General features: G+C 44.1%; 1 protein-coding gene across 1 annotated transcript in view; it reads left to right on the top strand.

Annotated features, from left to right (window-relative positions):
* Window positions 1-843: 843 nt before the first annotated feature.
* LOC147455981 (uncharacterized) overlaps window positions 844-24360 on the top strand; it is a 93878-nt gene continuing 70361 nt past the window's right edge. Inside the window, exon 1 of the mRNA XM_086514581.1 lies at window positions 844-1526. Within this exon, the coding sequence (XP_086370707.1) occupies window positions 1225-1526 (302 nt within the window). The 5' untranslated portion in view covers window positions 844-1224. The remainder of the gene's footprint in view (window positions 1527-24360) is intronic.

Below are 24360 nucleotides of genomic sequence, written 5' to 3'. Positions count from 1 at the left end.
CCCTCTAGATTGGTTATAGCTATATACATTTTATGTGGTTTTGGTAGGTCTTGGGGAAACAACCCCTCCACCAAAAAGAGTGCCTATGGCGAGCCCTTTTAAGTTTTACCACATATTCTTCATGCCATGTAAAAAGGGTTTGCACATGTTATTTCTATTTTTCTCGGGAAGAACACACACCCACTCATGCGAATTTGCAACAATCACGTAGACCCAATGGCACTTAAACCTCAACGTTTCTATTCAAGCACCTTATATATAGAGCTATCGCATGATTGCTCCATTTTCCACACATGACCAAAGACTAAAATTTTCTTTGAATTTGCTTAAAAGCTAGAAAAGCGGCAATTCAAGACTATTGCAGTTGTAGGAGCATTAGTTGCATGCTTGGCTAAGTCAGCATGCCCCTAGCGAAGCAATTCATGGGGTGCCCTTGGTTGAAAACCTCTTCAATGCGAGAAGAGAGTGAATTGAATTGCCACATTAACATTGTATTAGAGTGATGAGCCACTTGGGTGTCTTGAGAAAAACCGGTGAATCTTTCAAACCTAGTAAAAAACAAGGTGAATCAGCATGTGTGCATTCTAAAACAAAAGAACGGCATATGAGGCATTAAATAAAGAGGATTTTTGCATATGAGGAAAACACCCCAAGAAAATTTATATGCCTAGCGTCCTTTCTCTTCTAAGGTTTGTTATCGCATCCCAAAATTGAGAGAATTTTAGGTGTCCTGGTTATAAAAATAGTTTCTCAAGGAACTATATGTCATGTGAGACGTGGGCCTTAGGTATGTGCCTCCATTTTGCTGCGCTCTATTTTTTGGTCTGGATACCTCGTGGCATTGGTTTTATAAGCAGCATTTCTCTGTGGCTTCATATTTTGTCGACAGCTCTCTCGCGCGCCCCGCCCCCCCCCAAACCAGTAATCCTTCTCTCTCTCTGCTAAGTTCAGCAGGTCTGCCATCGCCCAACCGGCCAGAGTTGAGTCGGGAAAGCACCAGGGTTCGCAAATGTGAAGGTCAAGCTCCTTGCTCATCTTTCTGCCTGCAAGGACATCACTAGGTTGCTCTTCCGCAGCGTGAAAGTTATGAGGACGACATCTTCCGTTGCCAAACAGATGAATGCGAGCTACCCAACCTGCAGAAATGATGGACACCGAATTCTCTAGGGTTTCGTTGCGAGACATGAAGACTCGTTGACAACAATTTCCTCTGTATTCCTTATCATGGGAGCGGTAACCTCGACTGTTGCAGCAAAATTTGCATTCTTTCCTCCCACCCCTCCCTCATACAGGGTTGTCAAGGATGAAGCCACTGGCAAATTGAAGCTTTCTGATGTGCCGCAAAGAGAGAATGTGGACATCATGATGCTTAGTACAAAACGCCACCACAGCATTGTAGCTCTTTATGTCCGAAATCCATCTGCACGGCTGACCTTGCTGTACTCACATGGAAATGCAGCAGATCTAGGTCAGATGTATGAACTCTTTGTGGAGCTCAGCATCCATTTGCGCGTGAATTTGATGGGGTAAGTTTTGATTGCCTTTACAGGCTGTATTATATCCTTCAGGAAGTTTGGTTTCTGTGTGAATGATTGTAGAGATGTTCTTAAAGCCATAATTACACATGTTCAAGTTCATGGCATCTCTGGGCCCTGTCGACTTTGAGTTCAAGGGTGTTGTTAGTTGCATGGAAAGGTGAAAATCAAGCCCTTTAATATCAGATTACTGTTTGGAAATGTGCAACTCTCTGGGTAGGCAAGGATGGGTTGGAGATAGAATTAGGTCGAGGTTTTGGGTGATCTGAGCAACCTTCTAGAAGGAAAGGAGAATATCATTGTCCACAGTATGACTATGCATTAATTGTACTAGCTCCCGCCCTGGCCATGACCTCGTGATATATCTGAAGGTAAAGGAAAAGAGAGACCCGACCGAAAGTGCTACTGGCACCTTTTAAATGAGCTTATATGATGTATGATTGTTAGGGCCATTCCAACCACCTCTTTTATGTTTTCCTTTTTTGGCACATACTTTGTAACGTGGGGAATTTGAATATTGAAAACCCTGTAGTATTCAGTTATGATTCCGATCATTAGACATGATCCGTCCATTATAATCGTTTTCAAGTAGTCATACAAGATTTGCTTTTTGTCTGTTAGTCTTTCTTTTCTGGGCGGAACTGAACCATTGCTCTCTAGTCTCTTTTCTCATTCCTTCTCCTTAAGTCTGAGTATGCTTCAAGTGTTGATGTGTGTTTTGGTTGATTAGAACAAGCATAAGCATTGGAGATTCTACGGATTTCCATCTGGAAGTGGATGGAGCTAGAATGGATCGCAGATTTTGGGGTATAGTACTTTGTAGTGTATTGGTAGTTTTCAGGGTGATGGATGAATGACACAGACTCTAGAAGACTAGGGAATGTTTATTTCTTTAGAGCAAAGCGAGAAGATGTGGAAATCAAGGGGAGATTTCAGAATTAGTTCCATTTAGATATGATGAAGAGCTTGGGGAGCGAAGTCATGTCCTGGGAATGGATTTAGATGTAGAGGAAGAAGACAGAGCACCAGAACAATGTGATACCACCTCGGATAATTCATTGAGACGAGTAGCACAATTGCTTGGGGTTGTAGCTACTTGACCATTGTTGACAAGAAGGAGGTTGCAGTTTTTTGATTAAGGAGAAGGTCTATTATCATCACCTCCAACACCAACAAACATGGCAGCTCAAATCACAAACCTCAAGGTCAAGTTCGGACAGCTTCAGGGCAAGAAAAATCAAGACCTTGATTGCCATGTCACCCAATTCGAGATCCAATGGACGGAAGGCGGGTTCGGCGGCCATATAGTGCCAATTAGAAGATGCACCAGTTAGAGCAACATTAGAAGGTAAAGCTATGTCTTAGTTCACTTAGTTCCTTGCTCCGGATTATACAGCCTTAAAGACCGCCTTCTTGGGAAGATCTGAAGGAAAAAGACACTTGATGATGTCTTGGCAAATATCAAGACCATCAAATAGAAATATATGCTAATATATGCTGGTGGAAGATAATGCTTTGAAATTGGATGAGTTAGAGAGGAGATTACAAGGGTAGGAAATGTCCACTAATGAAATGTTGTTCGGATACTTCTTGAAGGCATTAAGGAAGGAGCTACGAGACATCGTGGTTAGTATGGAAGCTACAGGAGGAGTACCTGACTTGGTACAGGTTGGTATGAGAGTGGAGAAAAGATTTGGGATAATGAGTTTCCAAAAGAAGAAGAAGGGAAGTTTAAAAGCAGGTTTTGACACTGACTCAAGCAAGTCCGACGGTTCAAAATCCCGCTAGGATACAAATAGTGATGGGTCATATGAATAAAAAATAGGGTCAAATTGAGGAAGATGATGATAAGGAGACGAAAAGAAAGGAAAGAAGAAGAAGAAATGCAAGCCAAGAAGAAGAAGAAGAAAAGGAGTAAGGGAGATTTGGAGTTGGAAGATTTGATCAACAAGAAGGTAAAAGAATTGAAACTGAAGAAGGGTGACAAACCTTATTGTGAAAATTTGTGTCAAAAGGTAGCCACAACACAGCTCAACGTTGGTATAATCCAAATTGCAAAGGACCAATTCTTGATAGGGTCAAGCATAAAGTGTTGGGTAGTTTACTTCTAGCAAATTAGGTTACAGTCGAATAGCATCAGGGACAACAAGGGAGTACAACTGTTACGTCCTAGACATCAGGATGGGCATCTGAGCTATGTCCGGCCAAGTGTGAACATGGCTCTATGGTTAGGGCAGTTAAGGAATCCCATAAGTAGGACCTTGGGCTCATTTGTGAGCCATCTTGTGTGATCAGCACACTTGGACTCTAGGCCCTTGGCAGCTCTACTCGCACACCCATATTGGTGTGGGCTTGGTGGTATGGGACACAAGCCCTTATGATAGAGGCTAGATCATTGGCTGCAGAGGCTAGGGTGAGCCCGTATTTGTGAAGAACACGCTTATTATGTGTGTTTATTCATATTGAAACTTAAAAGAAACTGAAACTCTGAACAGAATTTAAGAACAACAGACTCAGAGACTGAATGTTTGATTGATTGAAATGTGTTACAATGGCGTTCTTCTATAGAATCTGAAGAGACACAATGAAGAGACATGACCCTTGGTCAAAAGACGTGACCCTAGGTCAATAGTCGTGTCTCTCTGCTGTAGAGTCGTGACCATTCGGCATAGAGGTGCAGCCATTCGCCGAAGAGGCATGGCTATTTGCCGAATAGATGCGACTCTTGGACGAAGAGGTACATCCTTTCGAGAACAGGATCTCTGATCTGATACGTCTTTGTATCTGCAAGAGAACCAGGCAAGAAAGGTAATACAATCATGAAGAATACATCACAATCGTGACATTCCCTCCCATTTAAAATAGAACCCTGTGTGTTAAATTATAGACATTCGTTTATCAAAGAACTCTTGTAAAAGTTGAGGGTATTGTTGCATCTCTTCATCCGTTTGCCATGTAGAATCTGATTCATCAAGATCCATCCACTTGACTAGAAATTCTGTAGTAATCTTCCGTCTTGTCTCTTTTTGACGAACATCAAGAATAAGTTCTGGAACTAGAATCAAGTGTTCTTCCTCTATTTCTGGAACATAGGATGAGACATCTTGAATAATTGAATCTCTTGGAATATATTTCTTAAGCCAAGAAATATGAAATGTCCGATGAATCTTTCCCCATGTTGGTGGAAGTTCAAGTCTGTAACTGATTGTAGAATACTTCTTCAAAATCTTGAAAGGACCATAATATTTGGGTCGTAACTTTGGAAAAACAGACTTTACTGTCTTATATCGATGCGAAGCAACATATAATAACACCAAGTCTCCTTCTTGAAACTTTGTATGGCGACGATGTTTATTTGCTTGCTTTTGATAAGTCTGTCAAACATGTGCCAACTTGTCCTTGATTTGAATAAGAATATCTTGCATTTCATTACCAATCGATCTGCCAAAGCAACCTTATGTTGTATCACAAAATTTGTAGGAATCAACGGAGTATGTCCAAAGGCTGCTTGGAAGGGAGTCATGCCAATTGCTGAATGAAAGGAGTTATTGTAAGCAAACTCCACCAATGGCAAATATTCTTCCCAAGAATTCAATCGAGTCTGTATATAATGTCGTAACATTTCTTCCAATATTTGATTTTCTCGTTTAGTTTGTCCATCAGTCTGTGGATGATAAGCTGAACTGAATAAAAGATTCTTTCCCAATGATTTGAATAAGGTGGTCCAAAAATGTCTTGTAAACTTTGGATCTCGATCTGAAATGATTGATTTTGGTAATCCATGGATTCGAAATATATGCTGCACGAATAATGAAGCAATATCTGGCGCTGAAGCTGTCATTCTGCAAGGTATGAAATGTGCCATTTTAGAAAATCGATCCACTATCACCAATAGCTGATTATTTCCTTTGGAAGATTTGGGCAACGTTGTGATGAAGTCCATGCTAATGCTTTCCTAGCGCTCATTTGGAATTGGTAACGGTTGTAACAATCCTTGCGGTAATTGTCGTGACGCCTTCATAGTTTGACAAGAGTGACAAGTTTTGACAAAGTTCACCACATCTTGCTTCATTTGAGGCCAATAGTAAACAGCTGTCAATAATTTGTACGTTTTGTTGATTCCGGGATGAGTAGCATAAGGTACTTCATGATGTTCTTGAATGATCATTTTTTGCAGACGCGAATTATGTGGTACACAAATTCTGTCCTCATAATACAACAGATTATCCTGCATTGTATAAGCTACAACCAGGTTCATTTCTGCCTGTGTAGGAGTGTTTGTTCGAAGCACTCGAAAGATTTCAGCAAAATCTCGATCAGTCAAGTATTCATTTTTAAAACAATCAGGAATATAAAATGTAACTGTAGAAATTTCCATATTCATAGCTTGAGGCATTCGACTAAGTGCATCTGCTACCGAATTCTGAAGTCCTGGTACATATTCAATGACCATGTGAAAATTTGCCAAAAATTCCACCCAACGTCCTTGTCGAGGGTTCATAACCGGTTGTGTAAAAATATACTGCAATGATTGATGATCTGTCTTGACAACAGAGTCAGCTCCCAAAAGGTAATGTTTCCATGTACGATATGCATGGACAATGGCTATAAACTTTTGTCATAGACTGGATAACGGATTTGTATAGTAGTAAACTTCTTGCTATCAAATGCAATAACCTTGTCATTTTGCATTAATACACCACCAAAAGCACGATCTGAAGCATCTGTCATCACAAGAAATGGTTTTGTAGGATCCGCAATGGCCATGACTGAAGTAGTTAAGGCTTGTTTGAGATCATTAAAAGACTTTTCTGCTTCTGAAGACCACGTAAGTTTGTCAAACTTCGTCAATTCTGATGGAGGAGCAACAATATCGGAAAATCTATAAACCTTGGTATGATAGAAATTTGCTAATCCCAAGAATGAACGAACATCAGATATTGATGTCGGAAGAGGCCATTCCATAATGACTTTGATTTTCTGAGGGTCAACTGCTATTCCATCAGCTGAGATAACATGACCAAGATACTCGATCCGATCCTTGAAAAATTCGTTTTTTTTCTTGTTGACATAAAGCACATTAGTCCGTAATACCAAAAACACCAAACGAAGATGCTCTTTGTGTTTTGCAATATCCTTGCTAAAAACCAGAATGTCATCCAAGTAGATGACGACAAATTTATCCAGATATGGACCAAAAATTTCATTCATTAAGGTCATAAATGATGCAGGAGCATTGGTTAATCTGAAAGGTATTACCAGAAATTCATAATGTCCATATTTTGTTCTGAATGCTGTTTTATACTCATCACTTGCTTTGATTCTGATTTGAAGATAATTAGACTTTAAGTCAATCTTCGAAAATACTTTAGCACCCAAAAGTTGGTCAAACAGTTCATCAATCCGTGGAAGAGGAAATTTGTTTTTAGTTGTTAATTTGTTTAATGCGCGGTAGTCAATACACAAGCGCATCGAACCATCTTTTTTTTTAACCAACAATACTGGAGCACCAAAAGGACTTTTGCTTGGACAAATATGACCTTTATCTAATAATTTTGCTAGTTGTCTCTGAATTTCCTGAGATTCAAAATATGAGACTCGATACGGAGCTCGTGTAGGCGGAGCACTGTCAGGAATGAGATCAATCGGATGATCCACTGGTCTACGAGGAGGTAAGGTGCTCGGCAAGTCATCAGGAAAAAGATCCAAGTATGGTTTATAGAATGGTTGCTCAAGGTAAGCTGTTGGCTTTGGTGCTGGTTTGGATTGAATTGTATGAGCTGAATCATCGTCGATGCTACGTATCATTAACAAAGCTGTAGAATTGTGTGGTTTGCGTACCACCCGCTTCACTTGCAATGCAGAAACGACAGTCACCGGTTGTACACGAAATAAGCCGTTCAAAGTAAGAAGCTGGCCACCCTTGCAAAGAGTTATAGTATGTCCTCGGAAACTGATTAGAGGGTCATATTGGTATAACCAACATTGGCCAAGAATCATATCATAAGTGGATAATGGCATTACTTCGAAAGTGAGACTGTCCTGATAGTCTTGAACGTCAAAGGGCAACTGCTGAACAATTGTGTTGCACGTTAAGAATGACCCATCTGCTAACTCAACATCGTACGGTTGAGTACTCTGGACAATAGGTAATTGTAGTCGATGCACAATGTTGGTGCTCACAAAATTATTGGAACATCCGCTATCAACCAAAATGTTAATTGGTTTGCCATGAATGAAGCCAAGGAGACTTAATACGATTAGACAAGTTGCTCGGTATGGGCATAGTATTCTGGGCATTTTTCATTAAAAATGTAGCCACCTTAGAAACGCGAATTGTGTTAACAACACGTTTGCCTCTGTCTTGCTGTGAGGTAGAATCGGCAGACTGGTAAGAATTAAAAGGTAACATTGTAGCTGTCTCTGCATTAGCGTTTTGTCTCAGGTTAGACGGTTGAGGCCGCTTATCACATTGGAACCAACGATGAGGTCCACCGCACAGGGTACATAATCCATCTTTGGAGGGTTGTGAATTGGACTGTTGTGGAGGAGCAGCAGAAGTTGACGCTTGATTGCCATATGCACGTCTATCCGGGTAAGAATTTTGCCGAAATGATTGTCGGCGACGACGACGTCGATTAAAATTAGACCGATCTTTTTGAAAATTTGGCCTACAATTCTGCGCTCTCGGACTCCAAACACTAAATCGGGACAAGGAACTAGCAGTTGATTGGGACTGTGAACCATTAGAACCATTATGTGATCTATTGCCTGAATAAGAGACATCACGCTGGTTTCGAAAGGGGGACACGGGATCCACGACCAAATGGGCGATCACCGGCTAGACCAAGCGGAAAGTGATCTCTGCGAAAGTCACCTAACCGTTCCACATATGAAATGGCGTCCTCAACTGTAGGGGGGTTTGCTTTATGTACATCATCGTAAAGGGTGGACTCAAGTCCATCGACGAAAAAATGTAATTTATCGTCGGGAGTAATGGTCATTATCTCCAAGTTCAATTGTTGGAACTGAGATATGTAAGCAGCCACAGAGCCTGTTTGCTTTAAGTGGCGCAACATAGAACGCGCATGAAAATCAGCACTTGTTGGCACAAAGGCTTTGCACATTGCGCGCTTGAATTTGGCCCACGTCGGTGTTTGTTTTCCTAAGGCAACTCGATTTTGCCACCAAAGAAAGGCAGTGCCTTTCAGTAGGCTAGCAGCCAAAGCTACTTTTTTTTGTTCTGTTATGCCCAGGTTATGAAAATAATTGTCCATCTTGAAAATCCAATGATCAATCACCCGCTTATTGCGTCGACCATCATAAGGTTCAGGGGGTTTGGTGTCCACTTTTTTTTTATTAGATTCTGTAATGAATTGAAATAAGTATTTAAGTTTAGGATTGTTAACCTCATCAGGTGGATCTTGCATCGCTTGATCTTCGCCACGTATGGAAGATGTAGAACTGTCGTCCTGTTGAGGTGTCGGCTGTGTCAGGGCTTTAAGTTCATTGGACAAGGACTGGAGCATAGACTCGAACTGGGCCTGTCGTGAAGCTTGGGCCTCAAACTGTTGCTGAATGGCGGCCAAGAGTGTTGCTCCGTCCACCTGTTCCTGTTGTGTCCCTGAATCCGACATGATGAGCTCACAGCTCGTAGCGAGGCGAGGCTAGAAAAGACCAACCTGTAGGTAAGGTAGGCGGTGTGTGTAGTGGCTCTGCGAACTCAGCGAATGTTGGGTCGTCCTTCGTAAAATCCTCGATCTCGTCGAGCTCTGGAGTTAGTGGAGTGTAATCTGGCACGACTTCCTCGGCGTGGAAATGAATTAATGTGTGGGAAGTTTGGATCTCGGAGAGGTTATCCACGTAATAAGCCGGAATATGATGTGCGACGAATGGGAAACGAGTCAAAAGGAACTCGTAATGTGGCAACTCTGTCTGCTTGCACCGAATGGTAATCCGCCACACTGACCACCTTTGGAACCCGAAACGGCGTTGCGAGATGTGCACCAGATACTCTCTTTCGAGAGGGTTCGGAGGTTCGCGAGAGTACGTGGGAGACGGAATCCCCTCTGGTACTTCGGGAACAGCCTGCTCCGGAACGGGTGCAGGAATAGGTATAGGCGCAGGGATCTCTGCAATTTCTGGCTCTGGAGAATCTGGAATTAGTATAATGTCCGGCGAATCGGAGATGATTATGATCTTGTTGGGAGGAGGATTTTCGGGAAGAACTTCTTCCGGCACGTCGTCTACGTATGACAGATACGGAACAGGCAGATGGTATGTATCATCGTCCATGGGAAAGTAAAGCCCGCGACGCGTAGCGTGTGGCCAGAAGAAGAACTCGCAAGCAGGCCAGCGTTGCACAATTTCGCTGTGTTGCTGGTTCGTTGTGTAGAAGAATATGTAGCCATGCTGTATAATGTGGGTAAGTTAATGAAACACCGTCTATGGCCGGTCACCCAAATTTGGGGCGGCCGGGCATTTTTAATAACTTACAAGTTTATAAAGGTCAGGCAGCCAACGTAATTTATTAACCCCAGCGTAAGAAAAAAAACTCAGCCAGCGTGCGATTTCAGCCAGGCAAAAAAAAAAAAAGAATTGTCAATCGCTACCAAAGCTGTCGCTTGGTGAAGGCCTCTGTTGCTTGGGAAGAGGTGCGGCGAAAGGCATAACACTACAAGTACCGGTTGTACATACGAGCCTACGGGTACACGCCACACATAAATTCTGGGTACGCCACACACTCACACACACTGCTGTCTGCCTGTTGTATATTCCTTCTTTTTTTTTTGTTTTTCTCTGAATCAAAGAGAATAGTTGGAAGTTACCGCATACGCGTAGGCAATTGGCCATCTTTCCTCTGCTGCCATACAACTCACGAGGTGAGGGTTGCAGGAAGGGTAGGCAACGACGAAGCTAAGTAGACGCCAAGTCCAAAGGCTTGGGAAAAAATTTTGCTCTGATACCACTGTGAAGAACACGCTTATTATGTGTGTTTATTCATATTGAAACTTAAAAGAAATTGAAACTCTGAACAGAACTTGAGAACAACAGAGTTAGAGACTGAATGTTTGATTGATTGAAATGTGTTACAATGGCGTTCTTATATAGAATCTGAAGAGACACAATGAAGAGACATGACCCTTGGTCAAAAGACATGACCCTAGGTCAATAGTCGTCTTTCTCTGCTGTAGAGTCGTGACCATTCGGTGTAGAGGTGCAGCCATTCGTCGAAGAGGCATGGCTATTTGCCGAATAGATGCGACTCTTGGACGAAGAGGTACATCCTTTCGAGAATAGGGGTCTCTGATCTGGTACGTCTTTGTATCTGCAAGAGAACCAGGCAAGAAAGGTAATACAATCATGAAGAATACGTCACAATCGTGACAATATTGGCTCTATTGGCTCTCTGCGCTTGCTATGCATGAGTATGGCTTGTGTCATTTCATGTGTAGGATGGATCTAGCGAGGGACTAACATTGGTATTAGAATTTCTTCCTGCTCGTACATACGGCATGGAAGCGTGCATAAAACCATTAGTGTAAGGTGTAGCGGAAGTGAATGTTGAACTTTGCTCAAGATGAGTGCTCCAAAGTGTGCTCAAGTTTCCTTTTACTTACGGAAGGGAGAGCCTTCGGTTCCTTTAGTGAGAGAGTGCAAGTGATCACAAACAAAGTGGATAAACACTGTGAATGAAGGTGTTTAGACTGAGATAGAGAGAAGAATACGACACCAGAATGTTGTCAAACCCTCCTCCGAAGGCCCCACTCTCTATGGCGAGCGGTCTACTATTGATTGCACCAATCTCTACAATGCTTGGACTTGCCGACGATGTCGACGACGATGTGGACAACGACGAGACGGGCTGAAATCTGAAAACGCTAATGGCTGCAATCTGCAAATCTTTATCTGTTGAATTCCGATTCTATGTCGGTGATGACAACGATGACGACGATGCAATGACGACGTGCTGAAAATGCAGATGCTGAAAGCTGCGTTTTCCGGGCTGGAACTGTAAACACTCGTTGATCTGACCGTGCGGCGAGGATCTATTGCGGGAAGGTGAGATCTGCGAGGTTTGGGACTTCTACTGTGGTGTCTGACTGCTGAAAACTGAAAACGTTGATGCTATTGGTGATCCTGTCGCGATGAATCTGCAAAACGCTAGGGGGCTGTGCTAACCCGAAAATGCTAGTGCTGATCTGGTACTTGATGCAAAAACACCAGGCTTCTGCTTGATCCTGCTGCTGCCAGACTGCTGCACTGCAAAAATGCTAGCTGTCCTTGGCAAAAATGCTAGGTTGGTCTTTGGCTGAAAACTCTGAGTTGACTGCCTTGGGGGGGGGGGGGGGGGGTCCCTTGCTGAGAAGGTGCCTGTTGAACAAGGTGTTCCTGTTGCCTCTTCTGCCAGAAAGTGCTAGCGCTAGGTTTCTTATGTACTTGCTTATCAAAATTGCCCTACCTAGTTCCTAACAAAAGATAAGTGAAAATTGGCTAAAATAGGGAAAATAGGTTTTTTGCACTGTAAAATGCTTCTGATGGAATTTGATGGTAATGCTGATGATCATGCTGATGATCATGCTATGTCCAACCAAAGGATATGCATCTACTCTAAGTGCCTGGACATGCACGGTCTGCGAACAGACTCACAAAAGTGCCATAACACTTCCTAATCTAACTGCATCGAACCCATGTAATGAAGTAGCTTGTCCACGCACACATAGGGTTGTGCACGTGACGTCCCCTCCTTTTCAAAGTGAGGTACTGGTACCGAACCGTATGGTGTCGAGGGAGATTGCCAACAGCGTCTGGAAGCCTGGAAAAGACTCTTCGCCGACCCATTCTGATGCGTGGGTCATGCGATACTTGAACTTCATAAAGGTCTGCAACGCTTGCTTCTTTGGGCCGCGCCGAAAGCGACACAAAGGCATCTGTGGCATAGTAACAGGGAATGGCCGTTTTCAGGTCTCCGTTCCCCGTTCCCATTCCAAGTTCCCGTTCCGAATCCCCGTTCTGTATTTCAAACGTGAGTACCCGTAACAGGGAATGGCATTTTGTTCCGCGTTCCCGTTCCCCGTTTCCGTTCCGGTTTCGCATTCCTGGTAACTATGATCTGTGGCTCCTTCCATGCTTCAACTTCGTCTATAGTTCTTCAAGAATCTCTGAGGCTGAAAATTCATGAAACCACTTTCAACACAACAACATGAACATACCCATTCCATGTAAAGTGACTTGAAAAATTCTAGTCTTCTTAAAAGACCGTGCATGCAATGTAGATGAACATATAGATGGAGTGCCAAACCCTTCATCAAACACATGCAAACAATGGAATCTTTTTGATCTAAATCAATCAACGGTGGCAAATCACAATGGAAATGCCCATGCTTGATGCTCAATCCTTCTTGTGCTCGTTTGGAGATTGTGTCGTGCCAAGGAAGAGACATGGAATTGAATTTCTTGGGTGCAAACATTTCATCTTTTCATGAGTAATCCGCCTACATCTGTGCTCATTCATGAGTGAATCGTGCTCATCGTACAATATGTCATGCCTATGAAAAGGGATCACATAAGGATGGTGACTAAAATATAGGAAAGCATGACGAATGAAACACTCGAACAATGCATGCCGACTAATCATTCAAACACATAATACTTCTTGTGGGGGGTCTTTGGAACTCGACTCGAGAGCCAAGATCGGTTCTTCGTGATCTATCAAATCTGCAATGAGGTTAGCTTCGCTAGAAAAAGCATCAACTAAACCATCATCCTTGTGAACAATCACATTATTATCCTACAAATCATCATGCTCGTGAATAATCACATCTTGATCATGCAAATCATCATGCTTATCATTATCATACAATTCATCATGCTTATCATTATCATGCAAATCATGTCTGTCGTGCTTTGGAGAAGAAAAGACTGAAAGAGTCTCCTTCTCCTGAATGTCTTTAATCTGTGCTTGAATATTAGAAAATAGTAGGACCAATGCGGCTTTCCTTTCGTTGTGCTCACGCTCTATTTCGGCTCTTCTTTCTTTGTGCTTGCGATCCATTTTTGCTTTTCTTTCTGCATTTCTTGCTTCGCGTTCTAACTTCCTGTCCATCATGATCTTGTTGAAAGCCTCCATAGGAGTTAGTGCAATCCTTGGCGTAGATGGGGAAGGGAGAGGGTCGGAAAAACCTCCTGGTGGGGAAAACTCTTCTTCGCCACTCCCATGCTCACCACCTCCATGCAAAGTATCCATTCCGCTTCGGATGATGACCATCCATTGAAGTCTTGGGTTCGTAAGTTCACGAGGAACTTGGGTTCTTGTGGGTCTTGGGTTCTTGGGTTCTTGAGGATCTTGACTCTTGAGGTTCTTGAGTGTCTTGAGGGTCTCGAGGTTCTTGAGTTTTTAAGGTTCTTGAGGGTTTGAGGGTCTTCTTTCGCTTGCAATTTGTGTTAGAGAAGGATCTTCTCTTACCCGAGCTCTTCTCTTTCCCGCGGGCGTACCCCTTGGCGGCCTTGCGCTCACACCAAGGTTGCTTTTTCCCACCTCACGTCGATTGGCCGGCCGCTAAGTGCGCGGTCCCCTCTCAATGAGTGAAAAGAGAAACAAGGGGAGGTTGGACAAGCCCTTCCTTCTTGGGATTCCTATCACTCTTCAAAAACACGATTAGGAATGGACACGCCCAAGAGCACTTGGGTTATGTTCGACCGCAACAAGCAAAAAAAAAAATCTTGTGGTTCTTTCCTTGAGTGATACAGAACACTGCCAAAGCTTTGATACCAATGTGAGGTGCAGCGGACGTGAATGTTGAACTTTGCTCAAGATGAGTGCCCCGAACTGTGCTCAAGGTTCCTTTTACTTACGGAAGGGAGAGCCTTTCGTTCCTTTAGTGAGAGGGTGCAAGTGATCACAAACAAAGTGGATAAACATTGTGAATGAAGGTGTTGAGACTGAGAGATAGAGAGAGAAGAATACGACACCAGAATGTTGTCAAACCCTCCTCCGAAGGCCCCACTCTCTATGGCGAGAGAGCGCTACTATTGATTGCACAAATCTCTACAATGCTTGGACTTGCCGACGATGTCGACGACGATGACGAGATGGGCTGAAATCTGAAAACGCTAATGACTGAAATCTGCAAATCTTTATCTGTTGAATTCAGACTCTTATCTCGGTGACGACGGCGATGACGACGACGCAGTGAAAACGCAGATGCTGAAATCTGCGTTTTCTGGGCTGAAACTGTAAATGCTCGTTGATCTGACCGTGCGACGAGGATCTGCTACCGAAAGGTGAGATTTGCGAGGTTTGGGACTTCTACTGCGGTGTTTGACTGTTGAAAATCGAAAACATCGATGCTATTGGTGATCTTGTCGCGATGAATCTGCAAAACGCTAGGGGGCTGTGCTGATCCAAAAACGCTAGGGCTGATCTGGTACTTGATGCAAAAATGCCAGGCTTCTGCTTGATCCTACTGTCGCAAGGCTGTTGCAATGCAAAAACGCTGGCTGTCCTTGGCAAAAACGCTAGGCTATTCTTTGGTTGAAAACGTTGAGTTGACTGTCGGGGAGGGGGGGGGGGGTTTCCTTGCTGAGAAGGTGCCTGTTGAACAAGGTGTTCCTGCTGCCTCTTCTGCCAGAAACTGCTAGCGCTAGGTTTCTTATGTACTTGCGTATCAAAATTGCCCTACCTAGTTCCCAACAAAAGTCACTTAAAAATTGTAAGTGAAAATTGACTAAAATAGGAAAAATAGGTTTTCCGCATTGTAAGATGCTTCTGATGGAATCTGATGGTAATGCTGATGATCATGCTAGGTGCAACTAGAGGATATGCATTTACTCTAAGTGCCTGGACATGCACGGTCTGCGAACAGACTCACAAAAGTGCCAGAACACTTCCTAATCTAACTGCACTGAACCCATGTCATGAAGTAGCTTGTCCACGTACACATAGGGTTAGATGTGCACGTGACAATTGAAGCTCATGAGGTCGTGAGGGCCTAGCCTGATAGGCTCTCCACCCTCTTGCATAGGGTGGCATGTGATGCTACTAGCAAGAGAGGAGAGCAAGTAGGGCACATGTGAGGCGATGGTGGGAGGCATGGTGTGTTTTTTTATTTTTTCTTGTTTAACACATGGCTTATCGTGTGTGGTTTCGTCACATGGATGCTCGGTGTGTCTGTTATGTTTTTCCCTCTCCGTACTGGTTTGTGTATGAGGATGCCCTTTGGAGATGGCCACTCCAAGGACTTTGTATTAACCTCCGTATGCACTTCTAGTTAGAGTTCATTCAAATTTTATGGGAAATGCATTTGTCTTTTGAATAAATGTGCAGAAAAGGGAATGCGTTTGTCTTCTGTCTATGTGTAGAAAAGAGATGAGAGTTAATGCAATTTAATGCAAGTCGCTGATTGTTGGCTTGTAGACTCCGATTGTGAGGAGCTTAGTGATGGTCCCCATTACATTAAGTGTGTTGCAACTAGGGCACTGCACCAAGCCATTCTCGAGGGTAGTTATGGAATTTTGCGTGCAACTTGTAGCTTCTCTCTCTCTCTCTCTCTCTGTTCAAGTTGTTTTGAAGTGCTAAAAGTCTCGAAATTAGTGATGGTCTCCATTACAACAAGTGTGTTGCAACTAGGGCGCCGCACCAAGCCATTCTCGAGGGTAGTTACGGAATTTTGCGTGCAACTCGTAGTTTCTCTCTCTCTCTCTCTCTCTCTCTGTTCAAGTTGTTTTGAAGTGCTTAAGTCTTTCGAGACTGTTCTTTTCAGTTGGCATGTGTCTTATTCCATTACATTGATATTAGAGCTTCAGGTGTCTGCTTTTCTGAAAGCACACCGGTTTTGCCCCATTAGACAAGGACAAGATGGTGCTTCTAGATTCTACAGAGTATTTGCAATTCCTCCTCAACAAACTTCGTGACATTAGCAAAATTTCGCGATTATGCAAGGCTTTTAGCAGCTTCTGAACTACATGTTGCTGCCTGTGTTGCCTCTGGTTTTTTCTCCTTCGGCACCAGAAAGCACAAGGGCCTCCTGTCACGTGCACATATAACCCTATATGTATGTGGACAAGCTAGTTCATGACAAGGGTTCGGTTCAGTTCAGTTAGCTTAGAGAGTGTTATGGCACTTTTGTGAGTCTGTTGATGCACAAGTTGAGAGATTTTTAAGCAGAAAACCTAATGTGGGGAAATTGCATGTATGAGTGCCAAGTGGCACTTTTTGGTCAATTTGCCAAGTTTGGGAGAACAAAACTCGTAACTGACTTTTTGGAGCAGTTCTGGAGGTTGACAACTCTGATTTTCAGCCATTTCTCTCCATTTTTGAGCTTCCCATGACTTTACTAGGTCCAAGGAGCTCATTTTCAGCATTGGAAGGCATCAGATGTATGTTTACATGGCTGTTTTGTTGCGTTTTCAGCGATACGCAGGTTTTGGCAGCCATGGTAATCTTTCCCTTTTGCATCTATTTGTTCACAGATGCATTACAGGTCAAGGGCAAAAGAGGGGGCGCTCGATTTATGCTGGGGGGATGCTTCATTGAGAACTTGTCACAAGTTAAGAGCTATGGAGTGCTTTCTTTCCCTCCCATGTACAGTGTGGTGCTAGGAGTGATGCCTTGCACACTACACACTGCTCTCTCCCCCCCCTATGTGCAGTTATGTGATGCCCCACAAGAGGGCTCTTCATTTGACTGATGTACAACTGTGTGGGTTCATGCTTTTGTGCTGAGGCAAGAGCCTCCTTGAGCAGGAACAGGGGTAGGTAGGTGCTACTCCAAAGCAGGCACCGGTGAGGGTCATAACCTCACCGTACATGTGCAATTTCAGCGCTGTGTATGCGCATAAAATTGACTGTTTTTCAGCCATACGGATGCCATAACTCTTGGGAATCGTGCCCCATTGGCAGAGGACAGCTAGGGGACTGTTTGGGGTTGAAAACAAGGGAAAAAACCAGTAAATACAGCGAGCTGAATTTACTGTTTTTGGGCAAGAATCAGAGGATTTAGGCCAGTGCAATTGAGATCCAGTAGGGGAATTGATTTCGCCCAAGTTTTGGGGCTGTTATGTTGCCGAAATTTGGCCAAATCAGGTAGTATCTAATGTGATACAGGTAAAGGATTCCTAGGACCTTACTTTGTAACTTTCCCTCTCAAAGAATAGAGAAATACCGAAAGGGGCGCCAATTTTGGGGCCTACAGGTTGTCGGCGTCTGCTCGGGGCATTCTAGCTTCCGAGCCGTGTGTGTATTCAAGTGTTAATTTCTGTCGCAGGTTCTCTTTGCAAAGTGCTCTATGTGTGTGTGTCTAAAGTAAAGAATTTCGGGTGAAAGCCAACGCCTACCGCCCCACGGGCCGGTTCCAAGGTTCCATTGCCGGGATATCAATCACTTTTTCCTCAAAGAGTGAGCCTCGTTTGTTTTGGGTAAAGACACAGAGTACAGGAAGGCGGGATTACACTATGGCCGACAAAGGGAAGGGCATTATCGAAGAGGGTTTCTCCTCACAGGACAGACAGGAAATTCCGCATGTATGCCCTGCTAAAAAGTGGTCAAATTAGGGCTGATTTTCTGCTGCGTTTTTAGGGTTTGCAAGTATGAACCAAGATGAGATAGGAAGAGGTCTCACGGTGGTAGATTGGCCACTAGATCTCCTGCTGGAGTGATGTGGGTCTGCCAGGTGACATGTTGCTTGCCGATTCTTTGAGGCAATTGCTTGGATTCTATGACGCATTGGTAAATCATCTTGAAATTTGAGCTTGCTTGGTCGTGGGTGGTACGTCAATATTGTGGAATTATGCTTGTTTGCAGAGGCAAGAGCCTCTTGCACATGTAAAAAGTTAAGGGACAGGTTGCAAGATGCTATTTGGTGAAGTTCAAGGACTATCCACCTATGAATGCAAAGTGGATGAAAGAGCATGAACTGTCAGAGTCACCAAATGTATTGCAGCTTTACCTTGAGGCCTTTGGGTTACAGCCTACTTATGCCCCAACCCAACGTGTGCAAAGGAGGGGTAATGATAGAGCTAGTACATCAAATGTACATATGAATTCAGTGTAATAGATGGAAATGACAAAAGTATGAAGGTCTCATTAAGTCATTTGTATCTATGTGTTACGGCCTTTCTTGCGGATACATGCGATGATAAAAGAGTGTTGATAGCACAAGATCATCAGTGGCGTGTATTTATGGTATGCAATCGAGGACGTTTGAGATTTCAAGAGGGGGGTATGTCACGGGGACGTGGCAGCTGTTAACTATGTCACGAGGACGTGGCAACTGCTAACTTTAGTTGTTGGTTTCTTTCCAATGGGTTTGTTTTACTTTTGAGACCCTCTTTTTGAAGTAGCAAACGGTCGGACATTGTATGACCAATGTGAACGGTAGTTTCACCCGCAGATGAGAAGTGGTCGACACTGGAATTCGTATAGTAAAAGGATGTCTAGGCTCAGAGCAAGATCATGTAGGTCCCCCCATCGCACTTAGCAAGTTGGTGGATACTAGGAAGTGAACCCAATAAAGGCATAAAGTCAAGATGGGACTACTAGCAGAAAGTATTCGACAATTGGGCCACATTGCACTTTTGGATGCGGTCCCAACGAGGATAGATGGTCAGATGACCAGTGGGAGCCCAACGGAATCATTTCCTAAAATTTAGGGAACTGCTATTTTGGGCCATGAAATCTGTTCGCGTCATTAGCTTCATAATGATAAGAGAAACATTTTATTACTCTGCTGCAAAGTCAACTGATGCACCGGTTGAGAGATTTTTAAGCAGGAAGCGCAATGCGGGGAAATTGCATGTATGAGTGCCAAGTGACACTTTTTGGTCAATTTACCAAGTTTGGGAGAACAAAACTCGTAACTGACTTTTTGGAGCAGTTTTGGAGGCTGATAACTTTGATTTTCAGCCATTTCTCTCCATTTTTGAGCTTCCCATGACTTTACCTAGGTTCAAGGAGCTCATTTTCAGCATTGGAAGGCATCAGATGCATGTTTACAGGGCTCTTTTGCTGCGTTTTCAGCGATTCGCAGGTTTTGGCAACCATGGTAATCTTTCCCTTTTGCATCTATTTGTTCACAGATGCATTACAAGTCAAGGGCAGAAGAGGGGGCGCTCGATTTATGCTAGGGGGATGCTTCATTGAGAACTTGTCACAGGTTAAGAGCTATGGAGTGCTTTCTTTCCCTCCCATGTACAGTGTGGTGCTAGGAGTGATGTCCTGCACACTACACACTGCTCTCTCTCTCCCCTACGTGCAGTTATGTGATGCCCCACAAGAGGGCTCTTCATTTGACTGATGTACAACTGTGTGGGTTCATGCTTTTGTGCTGAGACAAGAGCCTCCTTGAGCAGGGATGTTAGGTGCAGCGGAATGAATGTTTGCGCTTTGCTCAAGATGAGTGCTCCGAACTGTGCTCAAGGTTCCTTTTAGTTCTTATGGAAGGGAGAGCCTTCCGTTCTTAATGGAAAGTGCTATGATCACAAACAAAGTGAATGGACACTGTGCGTGCAAGTGTATGAGACTGAGAGATAAAGAGAGAAGAGAGATACGACACCAGAGACGTTGTAAAACCCTCCTCCGAAGGCCCCACTCTCGTCGGCGAGAGTGGTCTACTATTGATTGCACAAAGTGGTACAATGATGATGCATGAAAACTGATGGAACTCGTGACTATGTCGGTGACAACGACGGCTTTAGGGCTGAAATCTGCAATCTTTCTACTGCTGTCCAAAAACACTATGGGCTGAAATCTGCAAATCTTCTATCTGCTGAATTATGACTCTATGTCGATGATGATGACGATGCGACGACGACGACGCGCTAAAAACGCAGATGCTGAAATCTGCGTTTTTCGGGCTGAAACTGTAAACCTTGCGGAAACTGATTGTGAAGCGAGGAACTGCTGCGGGAAGGTGAGATCTGCGAGGTTCGGGACTTGATGTGCGGGTACTAATTGCTGAAAACTGAAAACGCTGATGTTACTTGACTTCCCGTTGCGGAGAATTTGCAAAACGCTAGGGTTGGCTGCAGATGCAAAAACGCTAGGGCTGAAAATCTGCTATTCTGACGTCGTTTGTCTTGCAAATGCAAAACGCTAGGCTGATCTGATGTCCTGTTGCTGTCGGAATCTGCAAGTGCAAATCGCGGGCTGATCTGGTCCAAAAACGCTAGGCTGTTGCTTGGGAGCAAAAACGCTAGGTCTCTTGGGGGGGGTTCTACTGAGAAGGTGCCTGTTGAGCATGTGCTCCTGCTGCCTCTTTTGCCCTTTAGTGCTAACTTGGGTTTGCTTATATATTAACTTAACAAAATTGCCCTACCTACTTTTGTTGGAAAGTCACTTAAAATAATAAGTGAAAAATGTCAAAAATAGGGAAAATAGGCTAAATGCACTGGAAAAATTCCCTTAACTGATTCTAATGGATTCTGAAGGGAATACTGATGATCATGCTGTGTGCAACCAGAGGATATGCATCTACACTAAGTGACTGGGCATGCACGGTCTACGAATAGACGGTCTACGAATAGACTCACAAAAGTACCAAATCACTTCTAAATCTAGACTGACTGAACCCTGATCATGCTGTAGCTTGTCCACGGACACATAGGGTTGGATGTGTCACGTGACAAGGAACAGGGGTAGCTAGGTGCTACTCCAAAGCAGGCACCGGTGAGGGTCATAATCTCACCGTACTGGTGCAAATTCAGCGCTGTGTACGCGCAGAAAATTGACTGTTTTTCAGCCATACGGACACCAGAACTCTTGGGAATCGTGCCCCACTAGCAGAGCATAGCTAGGGGACTGTTTGGGGTTGAAAACATGGGAAAAAACCAGTAAATATAGAGAGCTGAATTTACTATTTTTGGGCAGGAATCAGAGGGTTTACGCCAGTGCAAGTGAGATCCAGCAGGGGAATTGATTTCGCGCAAGTTTTGGGGTTGTTATGTTGCTGAAATTTGGCCAAATCATGTAGTATCTAATGTGATACAGGTAAAGGATTCCCAGGACCTTACTTTGTAACTTTCCCTCTCAAAGAATAAAGAAATATTGAAAGGGGCGCCAATTTTGGGGCCTACAGGTTGTCGGCGTCTGCTCGGGGCATTCTAGCTTCCGAGCCGTGTGTGTATTCAAGTGTTAATTCTCGTCGCAGGTTCTCTTTGCAAAGTGCTCTGTGTGTGTGTCTAAAGTAAAGAATTTCGGGTGAAAGCCAACGCTTACCGCCCCACGGGCCGGTTCCATTTTTACAGTGCATAGACCTATTTTTCCTATTTTAGCCATTTTTCACTTATTATTAATAAGTGACTTTGTTGGGAAATTGGGTAGGGCAAAATGACTAAGGAACTATTTAAGAAAACCTAGCGCTAGCACTTTCTGGCAGAAGAGGCAGTAGAGACTCAGTGTTCGACAGTGCACCTTTTCAGCAAGGCCCCCCGGCATGCAACCTAGCGTTTTCAGCCACAAGGACCAGCCAGCGTTTTTCATCCAATGCAGATCAGCCCCAAGGTTTTTCAGCATTGCAGATCAGCCTGGCGACAGCAGAACCTATAACGTTTTTGCATCAGTTTACAGATCAGCCATGGCGCTAGCAGAACCACATCAACATGCCTAGCGTTTTTGCAATTGCAGACGAACCTCAGCTTTTATCAGATTCCCAGCGACAGATTCAGTCCTAGCTTCAGCGTTTTCAGTTTTCAGCATATAGACACCATAGAATAGCCCCAAACCTTGCAAATCTCACCTTCCTGTAGCAGATCCTCGCCGCACGGTTAGATCAGCCGAGGTTTGCAGATTCAGCCCGCTATTCGCAGAATTCAGCATCTGCGTTTTCAGCGCATCGTCGTCGCGTCGTCATCACCGCCGTCGCCACCCACATAGAGTCAGATTCAGCAGATACGAAATTTGCAGATTTCAGCCCTTAGCGTTTTCAAATTTCAGCCCGTCTCGTCGTTGTCCTCATCGTCGTCGACATCAGGGGCAAGTCCATTGCATTGTAGAGATTTGTGCAATCAATAGTAGACCGCTCTCGCATAGAGAGTGGGGCCTTCGGAGGAGGGTTTGACAACATTCTGGTGTGGTATTCTTCTCTCTCTATCTCTCAATCTCAGCACCTTCATTCACAGTGTTTATCCACTTTGTTTGTGATCATTTGCACTCTCTCACTGAAGGAACGGAAGGCTCTCCCTTCCGTAAGTAAAAGGAACCCTTGAGCACAGTTCGGAGCACTCATCTTGAGCAAAGTTCAACATTCACATCCACTGCACCTTACACCTCCTCTCCTCAACCTACACAGTCTTCTATTCTAATCGGGGAAGTTTTCAAGAACATGGTGCAACCATCGGACTCCTACCCAATGCAACCGTCTTTGCCACCGCCTGTGCCACGACCTCCCCCACTGCCATATGATTATAATGTCACGAGGTTGTGGCAACCACTAACTTTAGTTGTTGGTTCCTTTCCCTTGATTTTTATTTAATTTTTGGGACCCTCTTTTTGAAGTCACAAATGTACCAACATAGTGTGGCTAGTGTGAAACGACCGACGTCTGAGAGTTTCACACGCAGTCAGGAAGGGCAGGTCACCACGGGATGGTCGGGCGAGTCAGCAGTGGGATCCGAGTAGTAAAAGGGTGTCTAGGCTTAATTCAAAGTCATTTAGGCCCCTCACTACATTTTATAAGTCAGTGGGTACTAGGAATTAACTCAAAAGAGGCAAACTAGACAGAAGGTGGCTCCAAAAGGGTGTCTAGGTTAATTCAAAGTCATTTAGGCCCCTCTATACACTTTATAAGTCAGTGGGTACTAGGAATTAACTCAAAAGAGCCAAACTAGACACATGGCGGCTCCAAAGCAACTTGCCAGGCTCATCCCAAGAGGGGGCGCCCAATTTGAGAAGGCAGGCTGATTTTTCAACTCACAGTGACTACAGTGTGTGGGTCTAAGTGATCATAGCTTTAATGGAAAGCTTGCCTTCTCCCTTGCTCTATGTAGCGCGATGATTTGCTCTCGTGCATCTCTCTCCCCCCTTTGCACATATGGTAATGCCCCACTAGTTGGGCTTCTCAGATGACCATGTACAGTTTTGGGGGTTTTATGCGCGTTTGCCAGGGCAAGAGCCTTCTGTACAGGAACCGGATTAGCTAATTGCTAATCCCCCACAGGTACGACGTCCCACAGTTCCATCGCAAAGGATTGCGAAACTTGAGAGTTTTCTCGCGTGAAAACTCGTCCGTTTCAGAGGGGAACTGTCCCATTGCGTGCGGGAGAACCTGAGAGACGTGTAGACGTGTTCGCTCCGCCCAAAACGATCCAAAACAGAAAATTAAAGCCTGCTGTGTTTTTTTGCAGGTTTAGGGTTTCGCACCTAAAGTGTAGGACATTGCTAGGAGAGCCTCGAGAAAGCCTTGGGATGAAACACTGCTTTGGGCACTTGACAGTGACAAAACCGGGAATTACAGCACGCTGAAATTGACCTGCAGCTCATTGTAAAGCTTCCAAATCGCAAGGGAAAGTGTCCTTGTCGTGTACTTTCGACCTACAGAGGTTTTTGTGCCGTTATGTTGGCGAAATTGGGTCAAAAACCTGCAATTACAGCCATGGACAGGTTTGGACAGCTTGGTGGGAGTTAGGAGTGTTCGGGTCGTCTAGACTCTATTTGCAATAAGAATAAAGAAATACCGAAAGGGGTGCCAGTCTTTGGGGCCTACAAGGTGTCGTTGTCTGCTTGGGAGCGCTCTAGCTACCAAGCCGTGTTTTGTTTTGAAGTGTTGAATTCTAGTCACAAGCTTATTCGTGAAGTTCCTTTGTGTTGTAAAGTTAACATTGTAAAGATCTGG

This window comes from Adiantum capillus-veneris, chromosome 6 (genome assembly GCF_014529385.1).
Source record: "Adiantum capillus-veneris isolate H3 chromosome 6, ASM1452938v2, whole genome shotgun sequence".
Lineage (NCBI taxonomy): Eukaryota > Viridiplantae > Streptophyta > Polypodiopsida > Polypodiales > Pteridaceae > Adiantum > Adiantum capillus-veneris.
The sequence above is the reverse complement of the archived record's forward strand: the minus strand, read 5'-3'. Positions and strand labels throughout refer to the sequence as shown.